Source organism: Carassius gibelio, chromosome B3, assembly GCF_023724105.1.
Source record: "Carassius gibelio isolate Cgi1373 ecotype wild population from Czech Republic chromosome B3, carGib1.2-hapl.c, whole genome shotgun sequence".
Classification (NCBI taxonomy): domain Eukaryota; kingdom Metazoa; phylum Chordata; class Actinopteri; order Cypriniformes; family Cyprinidae; genus Carassius; species Carassius gibelio.
Genome location: NC_068398.1, coordinates 28,216,996 through 28,241,705, shown reverse-complemented (window position 1 = coordinate 28,241,705; position 24,710 = coordinate 28,216,996). Strand labels below are relative to the sequence as shown.

The following is a 24,710-nucleotide window of genomic DNA, read 5'->3' as shown; positions in this document are numbered from 1 at the left end:
GACGGTAAACTGTCCATTATGTGCTCACTAAACAATGACAAGTAACTAGAAACTTATTTTATGATCTAACCGCAGCTGATTCATCTCTTTATGCTACAAAAAAATTTAATATTAACCTTTCATTCCAGGATGGCATTCCAAGAGCACGCCCAAATGGAACATCACTGAAAGGACAGAGTCCAAAGGCACTAGTAAATCTTCTCTTGCCCCACCCAGAAAACAAGCTTGCTTTTTTTCTGGGGTGGGGCATGTTGTCACAAATCTGAGGGTGATTGCTAACCTCTTGGTTCCTGTTTAACCCTCAGTGCTCAGTACGAGATGTCTTAGTGGTAGTTAAGTTTTGGGCAGCCTAAAAGCGATCAGGGGTTGTGCAAACTGGAAGGGAGGGAAGAAACCACCAGAGCCCAAATGGGTGTGAATCAACCACTGGGTGTTATTCATAGAAACTGCATGGAGAGCACTTGCAATAGTTGATGTTTTTCATTCAGTGGCACATGAAAATAAAGGGAATGTCTCTGAGATTTAGGCTAGACTGAAAATGCCTTTTTACTGCTCACTAGGACCAGAAATATATGTCAAGAAAAGTGTAATCGCATCACGTGAATGAACAGCGATGAAAGCAGAACCTTCTTTTTACAGGTGAGAAAACAATTTGTCAGTTCCTGTCAGTTGTAGTCTCAGTCATGTGTTCCTGTTTGCTGGTTTTGTTAATTGATTTCACCCACCAACTTTCCGGTGACCTGATTTGCTGATGAGGCACAACACAGCGTGAACCAGTGGTAACAAATGTGCAGAAAGTGAGAAAGATGCACCTATTTGATAAGGATGTTATGCATTATTGCTTTTGTGGAATAGCAATACCATCATCTCTTTTTCTCTCTCTCTTCCTGTTGCTAACTGTCTCACTCTTCTGAAGCTGCGATGTGTGTGCTGGAACAGGAAATGAATGCAGACAGAGGAGGCAGGCAAGCTGAAACTGGCACAAAGCTCTAGCGTGTATGTACACCCGCCCACATACACACACACGGACACACACTGGCCCTGAACAACAACTGTCAGAGCTGGAACTTTGAGCTATAGGTGGAACGACTGAAGCCTGTCTAAGACATTAGGCAGACCGAGGAAGGAAAAGAGTTTTAAAGAAAAGAGAAGACCGACAGGAGACGGTTCTTACAAATGTAACTTGAAGAAGAAGAAAAGAGAGAAACAAAGATATGGAGAAGAAGGTGCGCCGATCCCGCCTCAGCAGGTAAACTTCTTCTGACTTCTGAGGACTGATTTGGTTACTTGTTGTTGTACATAAACCTCATTCTATCTTGAGGTGTTGTGCATTTTATTTTTAGCCTTATGACTTTTCCTTAAAGTTTGAGATACCTCTAACAGCTACCTTCCTTTTTCCTGTCATGTTGCATGACGAATGGCTATCCGTGCACATAAATAGCAGCATGTTGCAGTTTACAAAGAAAATGCGAAGTGAGCCATCTAACGCTGTGATGTGAGACCAGTAAATCAGTGCATGTAAGCAGCACTTGATTTTTTTGTCGCCTTATGTGCTGAATCTGTGATAAGGATAGGAGTTTTGTTACGCGCCGATGTCAGTAAGTGATCATCACTATCACCGTAAACTGAAGATTTAAGATATTGGGATGGCAGCTTTATATGCTCAATGGAACCATTTTGTATACATGCTTAGTCTATTCTAGGTGTGTGCAAACAATGTATTCCCTTTGAGAGTATATATTTTAGACATTTATTTCTGTTGTGTAAACTGCACAGTGAGTAAGAGTGCTCTTTCTGCATTCCTGAGGTGACTTGGGCTGGTGGGTGTGGGTGTGGAGGAACACTGGAACACCGCAGATCTGGTACTGCTATCCGACACTGCACATTCAGAAGAGAATCTCAATTCTCCCTCAGGTCTTCGCTGTGTGCTCATCTCAGAATAACCCTTCTGACTTTCTGAGGCCGTTGCTTTGTGTGGGTTAAAATCTGAAAATCACAGCAGGTTTTGGTTGGACATTTTAACTGCACACATCTGAGACTGGCCAACTGGTTAACTTCCTTCATGGGACACAAAAGTTGATGTGAGGCAGAGTCCAGGCTTTTCTTTTCCTTGCAACAAAAGCAGATAGATTAGTTGCCCCAAAAAGCATTGTAAAAGTATAGTCCATATGAATGATTAACTTCATTCCACATCTTCTGGAATTTTACTAGCTATACATGAATGTAACTCAATTCAAAAATTATTGTTCAAGGTTATCTCCTCCGCTTTCATCTTGTTGATTTCCATCATGTTTTATGCAGATAATGAAGTTGGATATCACTTACATCAAACCTGGTGTTAGATTTGGTCATTTTCAACAAAAAACAAGTCAAGGCTGGAATACACTACACAACTTTTAAAATCTGAATGGATTTTAAAACATTAGGCATCGCCGACTTTGAAAATAGTCAGAGAGGAAAACTGGCCATCATACATTAAACGGCTGAGAATCATTCACTGCCAGACTTTAAAGTCCTTCCGATCACAACAAACTCGCACAGAAATGTGCGCAATATTGCTAGGCGACACGTGAGTAATGAAAACAACATGTTCTGAAATTGTCTGAAAATATCGAACTTGTTTAAAATCCTTAGGCTGAATGGAATCAGACAACTAGTGTCAACTTATCCCATATCGGGTGAAAATGGTGCGCTACACCAATATACCCAAACTCACTAGTTCAAACGTATGCACCCTGCAGAAGCTTGTCTTGTGGTGCCATGCAGAGAGTCACAAAACTGACATTTTCCTGGACTATTCCCAGCTGCCCTTACAAATAAAGGTGCTTCATGATGCCACAGAAGAACCTCTGTGTCTAAATTGTTCCATCAAGAACCTTTAACATCTGAGCTGAGGTAACAAGGAAAAGGAAGAGAGAACGGCCATTAACATAGAATTTCTTCTCTGTATCTTCTTTGTATCTCTTTGTTCTGTATACCTGACAGGCTATGAAAGACATACAAAACTATTTAAAACACACGGGATGCTGAAGACCTTGGGCTGACTATATATGACAGGAGATAATATGAAGTGTTTAGGAGAGCCCTACATCTAATTCTAAATATGACCGGGTGCTGGAGTGAGTGAACACATCACATGAAGACCCATTTCCCCCCGCCGTGAACATCCTGTAAGAGAACCAGACAGCACAGCAAGGTCAAAGCAAGCCAGGCTAGAGAAAAACAAGGAGTTTCCGTGTTTAAACAGTGTCTGAATGGGAACGGCCTCCTCCAATTGTTCTACGCTAACAGACATTTTCAACTGGAAGGACACCCCCTCCCCCCCGAATACAGTTTGAGCAGATTCCAAGGAGGTTTCTTTTTAGACTCCTCCAACATGATGAATCACGCATTGATGTTCCTCTCATTTTTGCTCCGCTGCTGTTCAACTCCTGGCTTAAAAGTGGTCAAACAGGTTCTGGCCCACCGTTTTAAAGCGGAATTGTTTGTGAAGTACATTAAGTAGCCAGTCAGAGATCTTTGCATTAACTGCAAATCAGTATGGAGAAGATGTATTCTCGGAATCAAATGTATAACGGTGATTTTAGCCACTTGCTTCTTAGATTACGCAATGTCCTTCCCTTTTGTAGACCACAAGTACTCCTTTCGATCCATTGCCACCTGGTCTGGCCTTCTGTTTACTTATCTATTTACTTTATTTATTATTTAAGGACTGCTGTGTTTGTCTACAAACTTTCTTGGTTATGTGTGCAAGGGTGGCGTTTCTCCATCTTGTCTGACTCTCAGGAGACTTGTCTTGACTTGTTCAAAAGCAGCTGATGTTGTTTTGGCAAGAGGCTGATAAAGTCTACTACAGACTACAAAGATTTTTCTCCTCTCATATGGCTAAGAGACAAACTTGATTTTGCCTTATTTTTTGTTGTTGTAAGGCAATCGATTTCCAGTTTTCATCTCGTCTTCACATCGATGACAAATAATTTTGAAAAATATAATTGTTTCAAGTTACATTATTTTAGTAGTGGCTGGAAGGATGCAAACTGCTCACATAAAGAGTGCTTTACATATCTAACAAATGAACTTAGGAGAGTTTTGTGGACATTGTGTAGTATTTTGTCTGGTTTTCTAGTCTAGGATTTCTAGTAAAATCCTTAATATAATTTTACTTATTTTAAGCTAAATGCACTTTATGTAGTTTATTAGTCCAGCTCAAAATATATTTGACTGTTGTATGTTAATCATGTTAAAATGTTGTTTAATATAACTAGTTGCATTTGCATTTAGCAGTAAGTTTTATCTGTTATTAAATAAACTTAATTGCGTCAAATGCGCCCTCAATAAAGTCCTCGGTTCACTTCACTCGCGCGCATTGTAGCCTAGTGGTGATATCCGGTTGGCGAACGAATCGTTCGATTTAACCGGTTCTTCTTAGTGAACCGGTCGAACCAGTTCACCAGATCGAACTGAATCGTTTTGAAATGGTTCGTGTCTCCATTAAGCACTAATCCACAAATTACTTAAATTCTTACTTAGCAGGAGCGGTTCTCGCTCTCGAGTCAACAACCGGTTCGGTTTTCGGATTATTGATACTCTCAACTGATTGCGTACTTTGACACAGCACGTCTGGACCGATGAGACCGAACGAGTTTTTTTGGAGAACTGATAGGCTTGGTTAGATGTGAGTGCGGGTCACCGAGGACTTGAATGAAGGCCAATCTGGCGAAATGTAAGTTTATTTAATGACAAATAAATCGCAATGGATTATGGTTTCTGCACTGATGACAACTAATTTATTCACTTTTTATCTTTAAAACCTAAATGGTCGTAGGGTGCTTAGTTGCAAAACTTAATTGTAAATGTTTCAGATCATGATTATGATGTTTTAACTGACTTAAGTTATGATTACTTTACATATTTGAATGTGTATTTTCTTCTAATGTATTACATTATTTGAATAATATTACACTAATTATTTACAAACAATTTATATAAGTCTATTTTAACCCAGTAGTGTATGAAATGCTGCTCATCTGCTGAAAGAGCCACGGAGCTATATGCATCTACAGTGCGTTGAATCAGTGCTGTGACTAGACATAAAAGAAAAGCATTTAAGATCCTTGGAGAATTGTTTGATTGAAGAAACAAGCTTGCTTTGATTTGACACCGCTTCAAACAACCACAACACACTGGAGCACGGCACATTGGGGTTGAGGCATTTGACATCTTGGCATGACTCGAAGCTCCTGACCAAGTTCTGCAGTTTCACATTCATTTATACAACCAAGTATAAACTTATATGACCATAGATATAACCAGAACACACATTTAAAATCAGTAGAAAGCACATTTTTGTTGCTGACAGTGCAGCATGTCTTCCCTTCTCTCTCTCTCTTTGTATTAGACATGCAAGAAGAAGGAAGTCTTTTAAAAACAGCCACCGCGAAAACCAGACTTTTAAAAAGATCAAGTGAAATAGTGGTCATCAGATAATAAAAACAAAGTGGCAGCAATGTAATATTTCCAGTAGAACTGACACAATGCGTCACGTCTCCAGTGCTCTGGCAATCAGATCAATCAGTGTTCTTTAAAATGTCAGTGACATAATATTTGTATTTATTTTTTGGCATAAATTGCTGGCAGCTGATTCTAAATAGCACTTTGATTACAGACACTATGCTGTTATCTGTCTTTGGTATTACAGTCAACTTCCTTTCCTTCACAGGCAGTAGTCAAACCACATACAAAAGATTACCAAGTGATAGAGGTCGCTGAGCAAACATTAAACCGCTGTTGCGTCAAGAGTGAATCTCTTTAAGTACTTTGAGTAAACAGAGAAACTGGCAATTAATATAATCCTCTAAACACATACTTTGTATAGATGTAATATTACTAACTCATGTAATACTAATAATTTAAAAGCTGTATAAAATGATTGTAACTATAATGTGATTTGAATTACTATTACATTCCAAAAAAGGTGCTGTGATCTTTCTTGAGAGTCTGTGGAGGTCATGCTTGATTGGTTACTTCAGGTCACTGATCAGAACTGGGGCATTTAACCTCAGTTATTGGTCCATATCAGCACACCATAGACCATACCACAGTTGCCTGCCTTGTTTCTCTTGGGTTAAACATCAGCTGTTGACAAAAGGTGTAGGCTAGAGATCTCCACTGTTAGCTTAAAATGACTCCGAGTTCTTGGAATGTGGCACCGATGCAATAAAATACTGTGCTTGATTAGAATTAACAGTGACTTCACCATGGCAATACAATTGACTTATTTATTTCATATGGGGAAAAACAAAACAAAACAAAAAGCACTACTGTTTCTTTGTGTTTGTGAATTTTACTAGCAGTTTCTGGTGTACTTTGTTTCTACTCTTTATGACAGTTCACACAACTTTAGACATACCATTGTGTAAGGAGCAGCGTGATCTCATTTCGATAGAATCAGGCTCGTCGGGCAAAGTCTGAACAGCTGGACCTGTAGAAAGGTCAGCCAAAGTGCTGTTGTCTTTGCATTTATGCAGCAGGTGCTCTTTGCTCGTGACTCAAATGTGAGGCAGCAAATAAACAGTAATCCGTGTCTTCTGCTCAAATTGCTTTTTGTAATCCTCTCATTTGTTTTCTACCCACAGGAAGGCCTTTCCTGAGCTATGATTCCAGCTTGATTCCCTCAAGAGGTGAATAGGGTAACATGACGTCCTTAAACAGTCTGGGCCTGGTGCTGGTGGAGTTTGAATATGAATACGAGGGCCGGGATGGTCACATGGTGTCCATTAAACCCAACGAGCGCTACATCCTCCTGGCCAAAACAAACGATCACTGGTGGCAAGTTTGCAAAGATGAACGAGCCAAGCCATTTTATATCCCTGCTAAATATGTCAAGGAGCTTCCAGCCAACATCCCTTCACCTCTAGACTTCAGAGAGCCTCCAGGCCCCGATGTGAAGCCTGTGGTGACCGACCTCATAGAGGCCCGCAAACCTGATGAGTTAACAATTAAACTTCGCTCCAAAGGGAATTACAACAAGACAGAAAACCGCATGTCTACATTTGGAGTTCCTTTGGATTTACACGAGCCCCCTTCTTACAAACATGGCGGTCCTTCGGACTCCCTCATTTCCCTGAACACGGCCTCTGCCTCAGACTCATCGCATCAGAAGAAGAGGATGAGTCAAGCAGCCAATCTGCTGTTCGGCTCTCACGCTGAAACGGTGCCTGATAAGTTTCGAGTGCCCAGCTTCAGCCCAGCTGACCCACTCCATAAACCTATCCCTGTGAAACCTGTGGAGCTCCCCATCATCAAGAACCTAAACGAGACCAAACCCCACAGGAAGTCCCCCGAGCCGGAAACCCCAATAACGCCAGAGAGTGAAAGCTCTAGCTCAGACCCACTGCCATCACCAGACTCGGAGAATATTTATGAATCCATATCGGATCTGAATCTGGACCTGTCGACACTGACGGACCAAGCACCTGCTGGACTGCCAAACCCTCAGACCAACACATCATGTTCTGCTCCACCCATAAAGGTACAGTTTGAGCTATCTGACAATGTCTTTTAAATTCTTATTCCTTTCCAAAATTTGAAGGCAGAAAATAGACCCGGCTGTTCCAAGCTTTAGAACGGCAGTGAATGGGGGTCATGATTTTGAAGTCAAACAAAAGGTGCATAAATCCATCATAAAAAGTGCTCCACATGGAGGTTAACAAAGGCCTTCTGAAGCGTATCGATGCATTTTTGTTAGAAACGTTATAAACTGGAATCTCTAGCTTCCATAACAGTTGAATGTCGCATTCCAGCAGATGACGGAGACGAATGTTATGGCGAACACGGAAGCGCAGTGGACAGAGCAAAATAAAACACAGGTCACAGATTACATTTAAATTAGAACTACAAAACGAGGATTTGTAAAGGTTGGAGTATTTCTATATACTGTAAGCCAAGAGGAGACTGGTTTTCCTTTGCTGTGAATAAAACTTGGTTCTCATGAAACTAGCATATTCTCACCAGAGCTGCGTCCTACATCATCCGCTGTCACCACTTTGTTGTGTACTACATGAGTACTACAGTTAGCAGAAAGTAGAATTTATGGTTTATAAAGTTTTAAATATGGATAATGTTCTTTCACATACAGTACTGCATCGATTCACTTCAGGAGACCTCTATTAACAGCCCAGAGCTGTGTGGAGTGCTTTTTATGATGGATGGATGCTCTTTGTAGGACTTCAAAATCTCGACCACTATTCACTGCCATTATAAAAGCTTGGAAGAGCCAAGACAATTGTTTTTATTATTATTAATAACTCTGATTGTATTCGTCTGGAGGAAGAAATCATACACACCTAGTATGTCTTGAGATTGAGTAAATCATGGGGTAATTTAAATGTTTGGGTGAACGATCCCTTTAACTAGAAATGCCAAACTTTGAGTTACCACAGTTAAAGAGTCGTGAAGTTTTGTAGATCATGCATGCCTTACAGATTACAGTCTAACAGGATCTGCTGATCAAAACAGGAATGCTTGTTTTCAAATCCTCTTTGAAGCATTGGTTTCTCTTTCAAAATGACACTGTTAACTGTTCCTTAAACCATACTATTTCTGTAGAGTAGCTGTGATGAATCATTTTAACCCAGCTACATCATTGCCTTTCACATACACTGTGATGCTAAATATGTCTTCTGTCTTGGAGATAGAAAAGTATGAAAGTTAGCTAGAATGGAATATCATCATACAGACATTTGCAGTCTGCTTATATGCAAAAGAAGTTCTGTATTGGGTTTAAACTCTTATTTTAAACTTTGTGTATTTTTGACACATATTATCTCCGCTTAGCAGCATTGGCAAGCAACGGCATAAATCCTATTGAGGGAAAGCAGTAGAACAGGAAGTGTGTATCAAAGGAAATGTTTGGGCATTTTATGAAAGTGGGCCACTAGGAGGCGATGTTGGCATGATAAATCAAAGCAAAGCAGTATGTTTTTCGTATAGAATTGAGATTAACTGTAAACGAATTGGCACCCATTATCTTCTACTTTCACTAACAGAATTTACAGACAGCCGTTATCTTGATGTGATCAGGTCACCATCAATGTGGCATTTTGTTCATGTAAGAAGTAGTTACTCAGCTGTTTTGGGAGTCACATGAAATAAAGCACAGAAAACAATGGGAAATGAAGGAGAGCCGCTTAACAATGACACCCTCCTTCGTGACATCAGAACAGGATATTACAGCTTTTCCTACAGCAACGGAAGGATGTAGTGTGGTAAAGTGTGTGTGTTTAAGCCTATGAAAGACATCTAGAACTCTCATCCTATAAAAACCATGTGTACATATATCAGCACGATGGCCACTACCCTGCAAACTGACAAACTGTATCTAAAGAAAACATCAAAATCCACTTTCCAGTTTGATTTGCGTTGACTATGTTTGTAATGCACTTGCTTGTGGCCTACAGGTTATCAGGGCGCCCATCCCTTTTTCTTGTGTGTGTGTGTGTGTGTGTGTGTGTGTGTGTGAACAAATTTTTGAAAAATGTGGACACACTGTGCCACAGAGTTCAGTTGAGAAAAGCTACAGGGCATGCCACAACAGGGTTAGGTTTCTTTTGTGTCAACTGTCTCTTAAAGAATACAAAAAAGAAATGCATCTCACTTCCAGCAGACAATGCTTTCAATTTCAAACCTGAAATATGAGACTACATTTTATAATTGTGTTATTTGTTCATAATACATTTATGGTGGAAGAGAGATAGATAGAGAGAGAGAGAAACCTATTATTTGGCTTTTTGCATGTAAACTTGAAAGGGGAACATGTTAATCTCTCGGGACACTGTTGGGATCTGAGTCAGGCTTGGTGTTGCAGCTGCACGGCTACCATTGTTGGCACAGATGTTTTAGCTTCTCCGTTTCAAAAACACTACATGATCCTGAAGCTTGAAATTCATCAGAACGCGAAGGGAGAAGGACATGAATACTGAGTATGAAAGAGAGAGAGAGAGAGAGAGAGAGAGAGAGAGAGAGAGGGGTTTTTATTGTCATTTTCAAAGTGTCCCATTCTTTACTGCATTGGTAAATTAAATTGTTTGTCATAAATCCACTGAAACATTGAAACTTTGTGGGTAGATGGAGAGCGAGAGTGAAAGAGAGATGTTCGGCCTACATTTTTTTTGTTTTTTTTTTACAGAAATAGCTTCCATTAGAGAAAGTGATTAAATATGAAACGTTAGTTTTCATTTCAGTTTCTTAAGAGAATAAATTTATTAAAAAAATTCCAGGGAATCTAGTGATTCATTTTCATGTTCCCAGTTTCTCTCTACTACTCGGATGCTTTGAAATGAGGCAAAGTGGACAAAACAACTCTCAACGTTTCACTGAAACCTGATGTTTTCCATCATCATATTATTTTGTCTTTTGTTTTATCACAAGAAATGGATGAACGAACGCAGTGAGTGTCAGTACGCTTATAATTGCTCCTAACTCTGTAACCCTTTGCAGATCTAATGAGAATCAGTGCAGTCCCAGTCTTGTTTGGGAACAGCTAGGAATGTGTTTGGAAGTGAAGGAGAGCGGCGCAGTGGGAGTGGAGCTCTCTGTGCACCTGTGTCAGGTTTCAGAGCCATTGTTAGTCCGTCTAACAATCAGCTGCAGACAAATGTCTCTCACAAAACCAGCACTGTATTAAACTTCAGACATATCTGAAGGGCCTTAGATGACTTCATGCTGCAACATAGTTTACAGAGGATAATTCACGAGAATGTCCATGAGCTCTATTCTGATATTAAGGGAGCAGCAAACAATTTTCTATCACTAATAGCTGACTTTTACCAAGTCACTTTTATATGCCTATAAGCTATTGTAATTACCTATATTTGTCTAACCTAGTGGTAACAACCAAGAGAACATATGACAGCTGGTCCAGTCCTGCTAAACTGAACTGAGCTGAATGATGACATCACTGGATTCAATGATGAACTGCCTTTAATTGGCATTTTGCATTACTGACACAGTTTTCCTAATTAATGTTGTTCAGTTGCCTTGACGAAATATTTATTATTTAAAGCTCTATATAAATAAAGGTGACTTGACTTGACTAAAATGCCTCTCAACCACTGGCACGTTTACAAAACAAAGGAGGAGTTCTTCCCGAAGGCCTCCAAATCTAATTTCAGTGCTTTAAACCCAAACAAGTTCAGAACAACTCCCACCCAACCCACATATAGGCACTGTGTGTAACTGCGTTACAGAAGGCCTAATGTTAAGAGTTAAAGGCAGGAATACACTTACAAAGGATACACCACTTTTGTGCGTTTGGGAAAGAAAGAGTTAAAATAAAGCAAGCAAGGTGGGTTGCCGCTCCCTAGTTCACCTCCGGTCACAGGCGCCGCTTCAGATTAGCGGACTCGACTCTCTCTTCTGTGGAGGAACAGGTAAGATTCATCTGAGACCTCCAGCCGAAATCAAATACAGGTAAATATATATTTCCACTCCGCTCTTGACGCGATAAAGGCAGAACTCAAATGAGTCCTGCGGTTTTTAGAAGGCTTTAATGATTAGGTTCTCTAGACTCACCACAAATTAGAGCGTGAACAGTCCGTTTATGTGAAATTATGAATCAATTCAGTTGATATATATATAATTTGTCTCTTAAGCAGCTCTACAGTTGCTTTAATACCTACACCTTTGGTTACCTGCATCTGTGAAGTAAGTTTTAACACTGCTTAAAAAAAAAAACGAGGTTGAACTATAGGCTTAAACAATTCATAAAGTAGACTTCATGTCCACACCTTGTTTTACCAATAAGTCAAGGTTCATTACTGCTGTTAAATGATTGCGTTGCAGTGTATTTACTGTATGTTTATTATTTACTGTATGTTTTTTATTTTTATTTTATGTTTATTATTAGACAGGATAATCAGTTTTCACATTCATTATAAATACTAAAACAATGTTAAAACACGGTTAAATAAATAAATAAAGTATAATTTAAACCTGGAAATATATAGCTATATAAAGAAATCTTAAGTGGTCATTGGAAAAGATGGAGAGCTTTTATAGACAGCAGAATTATGCTTTACCTTTGAGGTAAATCTGTCATTTAACTGATTAATTTGTGCAGCATTGACCTTTCGATGGAGTGGAGCTGTTTAAGGCCACTTGCTTTCTGAATCGCTTAGACCTACAGGTATAAGCTGTGTGAATAAGGGGTTTCATTGATTAATTAAATTGCATGCAGACTGTTAAATTTTTTTTTTGCGTATTATGGCTTTCTAGTTATTTCTTTGCATTTCAAATTGATAAATTCTGCAGCCTCTTTTGGATATGGGTATTTTGCAGTTATAGCATGAGCAAGTCAAAACCTCTGAGAAGCATACAGATGTGCTGAAATTTAGCATGGTATCCTCAGAACTTTAGATAACATTTTGCCCTGTGATCAACCTTTGAATGAATCTGTGGGATATATTTTGTGACTAATATTTGTCATCTGGATGAATACAGATTCTTTTACTTCTAATCAGACACGTGTATATATACTTCTAATCAGACTTAAGTGAACAGCAATGAGGAAATCATTTAAATCGTGGAAAGTACTTTGTGAACACTGGGACACAAGTGTTCCTGGTTTCTGTTATTGTTTGTGTTGCAAAAAGAAGAACTGTCTGTAAACTCCGTGATCAAGAATGGAATGAGGTCAAAACGCTCTGAAGTGTTACGCCATAAGACTTTTTTGAGACTATGGGCAACATAAATGATTGTGCACTGATTTTTGCTAGATTACTGTAGTTCGTGGGTTTAAATGAAAAATATTTGATTTTGAAGGGATTTTGATCTTAATTAAAGTGTTAAAAATTATTATTTTTTCTCTAAAACATGAACTCTTAAAAGAGGTTAATTTGTTGGGCTGTTGTCCTCCTTGAACCCTGCTACTCTTTTTTTTTTTTTTTGGTCTGTGTGTCAGTGTGTTGAGTTGAAACGATGCATGAAACTCAGCTGAAGTTTCCTTGACACCAGTGCAGGTGCAGAGTTCTGCTTTTTCAATGAAATTACCAGAGTACATTTACATCGCTTGCCTGTGCAACACAACCAGCCATAACATCTTAGATATGGCTCGGACCCCCCATTTAGTGCAAGTCTAAAGGATGTTTTGGGACATTCTGTCATTAATTAGCCAACATTTTTTGCCATAGATAGCACACCTCTCCCCAACAAGCCAAACTATTTGAGGTTTGAGCTGAGCTACATAATGCCAGACTTGAATAACTTGATTTAGGGGTTTCGAAGCATCCCTAAAATGTGTTTGTGAGCTGAGCTTGTCATTGTTTTTAAACCTGCCAATTCTAATCGCAATCCTGGCAAGAAAGGTCTGATCCATTACCACATTTCTGTGAAATATAGTTTAGCACAGGGTCACCTTTTAAGTAGAATCAGTTAAGTAAAGCGCTTTTGAGGTTTTATTTGAATGACAAAGCTTTGGCCTTTAATCTAGACTTACCTCTTGATTTGGTTGCACTAGAATCCCATCTCAGATATTTGCAAGTGGCTTGTTTTGCAGGAAAGAGGAAGTTAGGGGAGAGACGAAATTTGTGATTTCAGTTTCCAAGCACTGCTTCCCTTATTGGGATGATGGGACTTTGGGACATACTGTGAAGGTTATTACTTTAAGCGTGGCTTTGATTTGACTTCACATTCTTGTGTTTTTTGTAGCCTTTTTGACAGATCACAGGATGTTTACCAAGCCAATGATTATGTTTGTTTAGTGTAATTTGCATTACTCCACCTCAAGAGGAAATGATAGTTTAACATGAGTCTCTTCACCCACAGCGGTTACTTTGTGTTCCCGGTTGAGGTTTCTGTGTTTGTATGTGCGCACATGCATGCCTGCTGGACCCTCAGGAGATCCCCTTTAACTTTCCTGTCAAATAGTCTTATGTGCCCCTCCTCTAAAGCCTGATGTTGGTTTGTAAATTCCCAATTTCTGTGAATCGCTGCTCACTGTACATCAGCTGTTAGCCAGGACTGCACTGTTGTAGTTCAGCAGAAAAACGTTTCCAGGTCTTCTGCTGTTTTGAAACGCTCGCTCCTTTCAGGTGGACACAGGAACACAGTTGTTGAGGTCTTGTTTTTTTTTTTTTTTTTTTTTTTTTTTTTTATGATAGTAGCTTTTTCTTGCTGACTGCTGGGATGGAAGTAAAAGAGGTGATCCTTAAGGCTTGCCGTACACTTATGCCAAGGCTGCAGACCTTTCTGAGGTTTCGTAAGGTAAGCGGTAAACAAGGTAGCATTGTGAGACTGGGACTGGGGTTTGTGGGAATGCTGTGACAGATACGCAGCTAGGATATCGTGCTTGTCAGACTACCCTGCTATTGTTAGCTTAAAAGAAACTCTTGTTCACCCAACAGTTTTTTACTCCAAGTTTGTTATTGCTAGTTCAGAAAGTGACACCGGGTCAGACGGGTTTACCTTTTGTGTTTTGACTGAATCCATCAATATATTGTAATTGCTAATGGGTCATTTCAAGTTTATAGACCCTGTATTAGAACGTTTTTGTTTACATAATATGTGTTTGTGTTTATTGTGTATATTTATTATTATGTACTTTGTCACCCTGCATGATTTTAGTGAACAAAAAGCTCAAGTGTGATTTAAAAATGCTGTTCATTTACAGCACTTGAAATAAACATATTATCAGAATTTATTTTACAGAGAGACAATGTTTTTAAGCTTAAAATAAACTTGTAAAATCAAATTGTTCTGTTTGCTGCATTGTAAACACACGGAGTATATTTAATCTTATATTATTTTGATGTACTTGGGTTATTTTTTAGCTGATGCATGTATCAGATTATTGTGATTCTCCATCAGGCAGTGGTCCACGCTCCAGTGTTTTGCGTGTATCCAGCTCCTCTCAGATGTTCATGGTGCAGTGGAAACCTCTGCTGTTGTTATGTTTTGATCTTGGCTTCCCTTCCCCAGAGAGTGTGCGGTGGAAAACACATTATCTAGCAGCTTCCTCATTTTGGAAGAACATGGTATCTAGTGAAACTTTCACTTGGACTAAACAAACACGGGTTTTCATTAGGATGGCCTGTTGTTGATGTTTCTCAGACAAATGAGCTTTCCACAGGTGAGCAGGGCTCCAGTCTAGCTTTTAGCCATGAAGCCATGATAGTTATAACACCTAATGACGGCTGAAGCACTAATAATGTCTTTTTTTAACTAGAGGAGTTAGCTAGCAGAATGTACAGGCTGCTCTTTTTCACACAAATGGTGACTTGGCCACATTAACAGTTCACACTCTTAAGTTGCCTGTATTCTTATATAACTAATTAAATATATTTAAAAAAATTAACCGGCATGAGGTAATTTATTGGTTTTTAATGTTTTGGGCAAACTTTCCAATTAAGTGCAGAGGTCTTTTCTAGTTTCTTATAAATTCCACTGAAGAACTCTATTAACGGGAAAAAGAGTCTGAGATGAAAGCTGGCAAGATAATTGATTCCACATAAACGTCCTTGTGTTTTCCTGAATCGAGGGAGCGGTTCCAGCAGGATTGTCTTCCCATAGCTCTTTGATTTCATCAGGTTTCTATAAAGCTTTGTTCAGGTGAATAATGGACGTTATTGCATGGGACATAGACAGATGCACTCCTCACTTTGACATGATGTCATGTCAGTGCCATGCTCCGTGTGATGTGGTCCGTTCAACATCATCTGTCCATTAAAGCTTACTTTTTCAATTATTACACACACATCAGAAATCCAGAAGTCCAGTGAAATATGAAGTGCAATTCTTTCATGCTTTCAGTCTTTGCTACGAAAGCACATTCGGTTGAACTAGTCAAACTATGTCAGCACATGATTATTTTAGATCTCTGGACCTTACAAAGTAGCTCACAGGACCTTTTTCTGACAGAAATGAGTAGATATATATATTTTTACATTTCTGTTCTAATCCAGTCAAACAAGTGAAATTTCATTTAATTTGATTATAATATACAGTACTTAAATGGACTTTGTTATAATATGTTTTGACCTTGATGCTTTGATGCTCATCAGATGATGATTTCTCAGAGTCCTGTAGAAGCTGCTATCATACCCAACACATCGTCTTTCTTGTCTCTCTTCAGACAGAGAATGACCCAGCCACAGCTGTGTATGCCAACGTTACTGACCTGAAGAAGAGCGTTCCTCGCCCCTCAAACTCTTCTTCAACTTGCTCGTCGCCCGGCATCACCCTCACTCCTGCTCCGGACTCCGCCTCCCCTCCCAACTCGGCCGGATGGCAGGTCCACACTGACAACAGCAGCGGTAAGGAGTACTACTACCACCCTGGCACAGGACAGAGCAGTTGGTCCGATCCCCGTAGCCCCCCAGCAGGAGCAGGTATGGAGTCTGTGACCTCCCCCATACCTGCGTCCACCCTGTCCTCAGCACACTCACTGGGCTCTGACTGGGAGCAGCTTTTGGACGAGACCACTGGGAGACATTATTATTATAATCATGCTTTGAAGCAGTCCTCTTGGACTGCCCCAGAGCCATCGCCACCTCCACCTCCCTCCTCTCCAGATAAGACACAAAGTCAGGGCAAGGAGCCAAACGGACCGGTAAGATTCTGCCTCTCTATCTGCTCTACCATTAAAAAAAATTATGATTAATAAGACTATTTTAATAATTTTATTCTGCAAGGATGCAAAAAATGGATCTAAACTGGCAGATTTCTGTCCCTGTTCTTTGTGGACTTTTTGTTTCCACAGCCACCTCTTCCAGAGGAGGACTACCCAGCGAATCAGCGTGAGGATTCCCATATTTCTCTTCAGCTCCCTAAGGATTTTCAATTGCCCCAAATCAAGCGCGCCATCATCCCTAGGGCTGCTGTGGACATGCATAAAGACGTTCCTGTGGGCTGGGCTCACTCTGTAGGGGCCGATGGAAAATCTGTCTACACAAATGAACACACACATGAACAGGTAATGAGAGTTCATCACACACACACACACACACACACACATAAGGCTGGGAGTGCTCATTTAAGTCCTAAAACCAATTGAATCCTAAATTTAAAAAGCAATGCATTATTAATATTTGTAAGAGCTCTTTTTTTATTTCATTTTTAAGATATTACCGGAGATTTAGTCGATTTATAGCTATTTGTTTTGTATGTATTAGTGCCCCCTGTTGGTGACTTTATGATACCACAACTGTGCTCATTGCAAAAAAAAACGGAGGAGGGATCGGGTCTATACAGAATCTGTTAACATTTTCTGATTGTCTGCTCTAATTTTAATAGACAATAATTGGGGATGATTCAAAACAAGTTTAAAATAGAGCCGGGGTTGCTACTTATTCAAAATAAATCAAAATAGCGAATGAATGTAATAAAGATGGTAGAGGCAAGGAATGTGTGGGTCTTAGGGAAAGATTGGTCAGATAGTTCTGTAGTAGGTCTATATCTCCACGTTGCATATGCTCAAATAATTTCAGAGTCTAATCTTCTTTAAGAATAAGTCGCTTAATAAATAAACCACAACTAATAATTTTCTTTCCCAATCGCAGTGGATCCAGTCTAAGGATGACAAGGGGAAGATGTATTTCTACTTAAAAGATGGGTCAAAATGTCAGTGGAGCCTTCCAGAGGTCTGTGTCTGGTTTTCTTTGGACATTTCAGTTTCTGTATTTCATTCTCTGTTTGCGTTTGGTCAAATAAAAACATTTGTATATTCTTTAACAATGCATATCTGACCCTGAACTCTGTATAAGCTCATGAGACCTTTATTGGCTGTGTGTAAAGGCTTCAGTCCCACCTGTTCAGCCGGTCAATGGAAATGGAACGGACCAAGAGGCTCAGCCTGTCTTGAAACCGTCCCAGTTCAGCGTGTCTCAGGAAGACCTGGTGAGTTTCACCACTCTCTTAACCCGGATCTGTTCGCTCATATCATTTTAGATGTACACAGTTGTTTGACTTTTTTTTTTTTTTTTTATCCTGTGACTTGTGAACCCTTATAGAGGTCAGAGACAGTTAGAGATAAACCAAAAGGTTTCTTCACAGTTTCAGCAAACTGTGTGAGGGATGTCGTCTCATGTGAGGCGTTTCACTCTCAGCTATTTTTGCAGCTTACATCAGTGACCACAACAGGAAGGAAGGATACATCTGCTACCTGATCTGACACACCACAGCACCACTTTCCACCAGCTAATATTCATTTGTTTCTCTCTCTCTCGTTTTCCTCCTGCAGAAGTTTTTCCCCTCACACAGGCGGATCGCCTCTGACAATGCCTGTGATGCATTCAGTTCAGGGAATTCACCAGAATCACAGCATTACGTATGTAACATGACCTCTGTTATTTCCAGCCCTCAGTCGAGCTGTTACCTCGTGTCATTAAGTTCACCAAAACCCATTCATGTGTAACAGTCTCATTCACATTGCATTGCCATTTTGCTCTCATTCATGTCAAGTTCCCCTAATTGAATGCATTTGCCTGCATGATCCAAAACTAATTATGATCCATTGTTTAAGGTCATGCTAATGAAAAAAGATGTTTTAAGTCTCAAGTAAATTGCCATTATCAGGGTTTTATAATGTGCTTTAATTATTATTATTTTTTTAATTAAGTTTTATTATGTAAAAAATAAACTAATTGCTTATCAAAAATGGGCAATATAATGTAATTTGCTCTACAAAAGTGAAAAGAAGTCCAAGATTGTAGTGAGAACCCAAGGTTTTGTTCCCTTTCTCAAGGATAAAAAGTTCAGGCGGCGGAGGAACCTGTCCAGTCACAGCACAGATTCACATTCTCATCATGTGCGTCCCGAGCTTGTTTATTGGGCCTGTTAAGTCGTCGGCATTGGGGTCCAAAACTAACACGTCGTGCATTAGATGAAAACTAACATAACTGCTTGTTGTCCAGTGCTTCATTTTAAAATGTGTGTCTTTCATTAGTAACTGTAGATCGTGTCGTTTTGTGGCATGCTGTTCCATCGTCGTTCACTTAACATGCTACCAAAAGACCTGCACTAACGCTTCTTTTATTAATATTCTTGCACTCACACCACACAAACTAACTCTTTTTTTTATTTATTTTTTTGTTGCACTCACACCACACAAAGTTTTCTGAAATTTAGCTCTTACTGGTTTGTCATTATGAAATGGGCAAATAGACAGAGCTTTTTTGTCTGTCCTTCATTTTCATGTTTTTATTTTTATTTATTTATTTTTTTGTAATAAATCCTATCCCTTTAACATCCAAGCCCTTATCTTTTGCATTCAGCAGTCATCAATGGAGAAGGCTGGGATTCTCAACAAGACCAAAGTGGCTGAGAATGGAAAAAGGCTGAGGTGGGGCTTTATCTGTGGTTAAACAGTGCAGTCATATTTCAAGTATTAATAAAAAAAAGCATGCAAATTAGTCATCTGTGTAGTTTTTCTTGCAGGGATTCAAAAACTGTCTTGTCAACCCCCTGAGATTTATGTAAATATATTAATAATATCACTCACAACGTTCGCAGGTTCTTCAACTTGCAGGAAAACAAATCAAATATTTGACCCTGGACCACAAAACACAAAAGCAGCCTTAAGTCGCTGGGGTATAATTGTAGCAATAGCCAAAAATACATTGTATGGATCAAAATTATAGATTTTTTTTTTAATGCCAAAAATCATTAGGATATCAAGTAAAGATCATGTGCCATGAAGATATTTTGTAAATGTTCCACTGTAAATATATCAAACCTTCAATTCTGATTAATAATTTGCATTGCTAAAAACTTAATTTGGACAACTTTAAAGGTGATTTTTTTTCAGTAATTAGATTTTTTTTTGCTCCCTCAGATTACAGATATTCAAGGTGTACATCACAATTATATTCATGGTAGTTGACGCCTACTCGCATATGACTTTTACAAACAAAAAGTGTCTTAGAAAATTCCAATCAATATATTGTTCTCTGTAAGTGAGTAAACAAGATGATTTTCACATAATTTAGAAAGATAAATTCTAGACTACAAGCTCCAGTTCTCAAAAGTCCCGGGAACCAATGTTATGTATGTGTTTTATGGCCTTATTCAAGTGATTTAACATTTTTTGTTTTTCACTAACCACGCATAAACATTGTTTTCTCAAAAACACAATCATGTACATAAATGCTGCTCACATATTATTAAAGCCCAGTTTGTGCTGATTACAGTGAGATTATACTTTAGCCATTTAGATGTTTATGAGCAACTGAAAAAAAGCACAAATATTAGGGCATGACAAAACTTCTCCAGACCCCAAAAATACCCTTAGACTCCAGAGGGTTAAAGTGTTTTACCATGTGTCTCTGCTCTGAAATGGCTGTTGCTGTCTTTGCAGGAAGAACTGGGCACAGTCGTGGACTGTCCTCCATGATGGCATACTCACTTTCCACAAAGACCCGAAATTTACACCTGCTGGGATGTCTGTAAGTTTACTTAGTCTGTTTACATATTAGATTTTTTTAATCATCTTAGTCAATATTGGATATATACGGCTTATTACCCATAGTTGGTATGTAAAAAAATAAAAAAGTAAAATAAAATGAGCCTTCGGTTGACTCCTGCAGACCAAGAGCACTCAGATCGTCCCGGAGTACACAGTGGAACTGAAGGGAGCGACTTTATCATGGGCGTCTAAAGAGAAGTCAAGCAAGAAGAATGTTCTAGAGGTGAGCACTGGGACTCTTGACAGTCTTTCCTGTTCATAGCTTGTGCAAAAAAATAAAATAAAAAATAAAAAACCCAGCATCCTGTATTACATTGCTTTTCCATGAATTAAGACTGAATTTGTTCCTCTGAACTCTAATATGTTCCACTGTGGACAGTTTAGTCATTGGCAAGTGTGACTGTTGACCTTTGTTTTGGCAATAAAACACAAATGCTGACAGAATATTTGCACAATTAGTAACACGTGTTGCAGTTAAGGGAGTGGTAGGTTATCTTATGCACAAATATTTTAATATTTATTACCATGACATGGATTGACAGCAGTAACTGTTGGCTTTTGCCCTCAGAGATTTTCTTGTCTTCTTCTATCAGTTCATGTTTTTGAATAATAAAGCGTGTAACACTGTCCATGTCTCGGAGCAGCTCAAGACACGTCACGGCTCCGAGTATCTGATACAGTACGACACAGACAGCATCATACACGACTGGCACAAGATCATTCTAGACACCATCAAACTGCTGGTGAGTGCCACAAACAGTCTGGAACAGGAAAACACACTATCCCGTCATGTTTGCTCTTAAAATAATCTTTCACAGCAGGACCATGGCCACTACTCGGAGGATGAAGCAGAAGATATTCCGGAAAAATCTCCATTGCCTGCCGATAAAGAGAGGAAGAGTGAATGTCAGTAACTGAATCAGATGCACACCAAACACATTGCTGTTATTAATCACTTACCGTAATTCAGCGTCTTTGTATTTTCAAATATTCTTCTTACAGCAACTAGACTGAGTTCTTCTAGTAGCATAGACCTTGAACAGGGCCGTGTTCGCACCAAGCTGCGCAAGTTCCTCCAGCGGCGGCCCACCCTGCAGTCAGTCAAAGAGAAGGGCTACATTAAAGGTTCGGATCCACTTGTGAGCTTAACGAATGTCGCTGTGATTTAAATGCGGTCTATACATATTGAAGACTCACTTTCAAAGTCTTGTGGACTTGTCCTTATCCTATGTTCACAGAAAATCGTTTTGACTTTGTTTTACAGATAATGTGTTTGGCTGCCACATAGACACCCTCTGTCATCGGGAAAACACAAACGTGCCCAAGTTTATGGAAAAGTGCATCAGAACTGTTGAGAAAAGGGGTGAGCGTTCATTTTGGTGTCTGTTTCCAAGTTCATTAGTGAGAAAAGTTCTCTAAAGCGTCCGATTCTGTTTGCCTGGTGCAGGGCTGAAAGTAGATGGAATCTACAGAGTGAGCGGGAACCTGGCCGTCATCCAGAAGCTGCGATATAAAGCTGATCATGGTAAACAAGAGCTAGACACATCATCACTGTTAACTGCGTTTTCAACTCTTGAACTGTATGCATCCACCATTAGGACGGAGATGACCAGTGTTTATAGAATGCTGGAGATAAACACACTTACCATGGTAACAGTGCGCCAGAACTCCTGAATTACTGCAGTTATAGTGAAGGATTTCATTCAGAATGTCAGTCGATGCTGTACAATGTACAATGCTGTAAAAATATGCTTTTAGTTAATTTTATCGTAAATGGCTATAAACATAATTTAAATAATGTTAATATAAATAATTGCTGTTGTAAAATCGCAAATTAATGTGGAATCTCTGTGAACAGTAAAGTTTTGAGTATTTATTTATTATAGCAGTGGTGGATAAACAATAGTGTTTTATTGACTATATAATACTGTATGTTGCTATCTTTCTGTAGAAGAGACTCTGGATCTGGAGGATGGGCAGTGGGAAGAGATCCACGTGATCACCGGAGCTTTGAAGCTCTTCCTGCGGGAACTTCCTGAGCCTCTTTTCCCCTTCAGCTTTTTTGAAAGGTTCATCGCTGCCATTCGTGAGTGTTACTGTCCTATTTTAGACAACAACATCAGTGTTTTTTTTTCTTATTAATTGCTTTTTGTTTTACGTTCACCCAAAAATGAAAATTCTGTTGATCACAAATGAAGATAATTTGAAGAATGTTGCTGACCAAACAGTTGCTAGTAGCCATTGATTTCCGTATCTTTTCAATGGCTTCCAGTAACTTTGTTTACTAACATTCTTCAAATTATCTTTCCTACGTGTTTAATACTTGAGAGCGAGTAAATGAAGACAACATTTTCATTTGTGGGTGAAATGTGCCTTTAGGTTTTGACAAAAAAAGCTTTTATTTCATAAAAAGCTAGATATTGAAAGTAATATATTTTTTTGACTTGAGAACTGTTGATGTATATTTACTTTGACAGCAATTTGATTTGGTTATGATTTTGTTCCTAAATGATGCAATGCATCATGAACTCAGAAATGAATGATTCATGATTCCACTTGACTGTGGGGAATATCTACAAAAACAATACACTGTTTAATTTTTTTAAAACCAAAACCTCATTCATGCATGTTTAAGGGCTCAAGAACTGTATTTGTTTTTTTTTAGAAATGAGTGACTACAGCCAGAAAGTGTCATATATTCGAGATCTAGTGAGAAACCTGCCTTTGCCCAACCATGACACCATGGAGGTTCTCTTCAGACATCTTCGCAAGTATGGACATATTTTTCATTCGGTTTGAATGTGATATGATGACCCTCTTTGTTTTATTTTGTTACTTCCGCTTGTCTTGGGTATTAACAATGATCAGATCATTCAAAGAAAAACTAGAAGTCCTAAATGCATCCTCACTGTATTTACTGAAAAGCAGTTCTGAGTGTCCACCCATCTGTCCCACAGAGTGATTGAACATGGTGAGCTGAACCGCATGTCTGTCCAAAGTATGGCCATCGTGTTCGGTCCAACGCTGCTGAGACCACAGGAGGAGTCCAACATCACCATGCACATGGTCTTCCAGAACCAGATCGTGGAGCTCATCCTCAACGAGTTCAGTGAGCTCTTCCAAAGCAAATGAAATCACCCAATGGAAAGGACCCACGGTCCCAAATGAACAAGGTTACTGACTGTTTTCTGTCGACTGTTTGGATGTTGACCGTCCCAGTCAATCAAAGACAAGATGTCTCAACAAATAAGTGCATTGTGAAACATGAAGAGGATTTGCTCCTCGAAACCGCCTTTCTCGTTGCAACCTGTGTTTTTGTTAATACTGAAATCAAGAGAGATGATCAAACAGATCTTATAAAGAAAGAAAATGTGTAGTTTGTCGGAATGTTTTGTTCGAGACGAGACAGTTGTGTAGTCATTAATTGCAACAATTGCTTTAAAGGTATTAAACATACAGCACACAGACTTGTACGTGTTACTGAATAATATACTGTATATTATTGCTACTCACCAAAAACAACATTTTTCATTAAGCCAAACAGCTTTTTCCTTCGGGTTTTCTGGCCAAATGTTGTATGAACAAGTAAAGATACTCGACAAAGGTATGGATATTTGGTTGATTTGTAATGTTATGTTTCTCTGAACAAAGATTTGATGGTTACATCTGGACTTGATGTGTTCTTGATCACCTATATGGTGCACTACTGGTTAAACCTTATTGTGCATGAGACTCGGAAAAAGGGGTTTAATTAATCAATCAACAGTATGACTAACATTTTGTACCGTCTTTAGTCTCTAAGATGAAATATTATTCTAAAATGCTGACAGGACATTGCACAGAAGTATGAAAGTGGATGTGCATTACGTTTTAAGAACAAACTCTGTGGATGTAGACTAGACTGTACATATTTTAAATTGGTTGTTTATATAAAAAATATGGTAAAGAAATAATTGGCAATTTCATTTTTATTACAGAGATAAATATTCTGTAAATAAAACAAATACTTTAGACCATATTTAACGTTATGCAAATATGTGCATAGTTTTTACACTGGTAGTTTCAGAAATGTAGGAAATGGATATAAAAAAATAAATAAATGTTTTTAGTATTATAAGAGTGCATTTATATAGTCATTATGTCAGATAATAAAGTGTGGACATCAATTTAAAACAAAGAAAAGATATTTAGACTGGACTATAGATCAATGCAATGTGTGAAATTATAAATAAATATGTTGCCTTCATTTTCACAA

At 38.9% G+C, this 24,710-nt stretch overlaps 1 protein-coding gene across 9 annotated transcripts; it reads left to right on the top strand.

Annotated features, from left to right (window-relative positions):
- The first annotated feature begins 345 nt into the window (after window positions 1-345).
- On the top strand, window positions 346-24,710 carry LOC127952885 (rho GTPase-activating protein 15). 9 transcript variants are annotated; one of them, XM_052551740.1, is made up of 20 exons: window positions 346-639; window positions 917-1,249; window positions 6,636-7,531; window positions 16,127-16,603; window positions 16,754-16,966; window positions 17,553-17,633; window positions 17,788-17,889; window positions 18,233-18,319; window positions 18,737-18,799; window positions 19,266-19,333; window positions 20,348-20,435; window positions 20,577-20,678; window positions 21,100-21,198; window positions 21,274-21,361; window positions 21,458-21,580; window positions 21,720-21,818; window positions 21,903-21,980; window positions 22,407-22,541; window positions 23,121-23,226; window positions 23,413-24,710. In XM_052551740.1, the coding sequence occupies exons 3-20, from the start codon at window positions 6,695-6,697 to the stop codon at window positions 23,585-23,587; spliced, it is 3,021 nt and encodes a 1,006-aa protein (XP_052407700.1). In that variant the 5' UTR covers window positions 346-639; window positions 917-1,249; window positions 6,636-6,694; the 3' UTR covers window positions 23,588-24,710. The 9 variants fall into 9 exon arrangements, with proteins under 9 accessions (XP_052407700.1, XP_052407703.1, XP_052407699.1 ...); XM_052551743.1 differs by having other exon boundaries at window positions 346-797; window positions 19,269-19,333; XM_052551739.1 differs by having other exon boundaries at window positions 346-797.

Coding starts and splice junctions, on each gene's coding strand:
- LOC127952885 (XM_052551740.1), top strand. CDS start 6,695: ATGACGTCCTTAAACAGTCTGGGCCTGGTGCTGGTGGAGTTTGAATAT. Junction 20,436..20,576: donor TTACACCTGCTGGGATGTCT/GTAAGTTTACTT, acceptor TGACTCCTGCAG/ACCAAGAGCACTCAGATCGT. Junction 21,581..21,719: donor AGAGAAGGGCTACATTAAAG/GTTCGGATCCAC, acceptor TTTGTTTTACAG/ATAATGTGTTTGGCTGCCAC.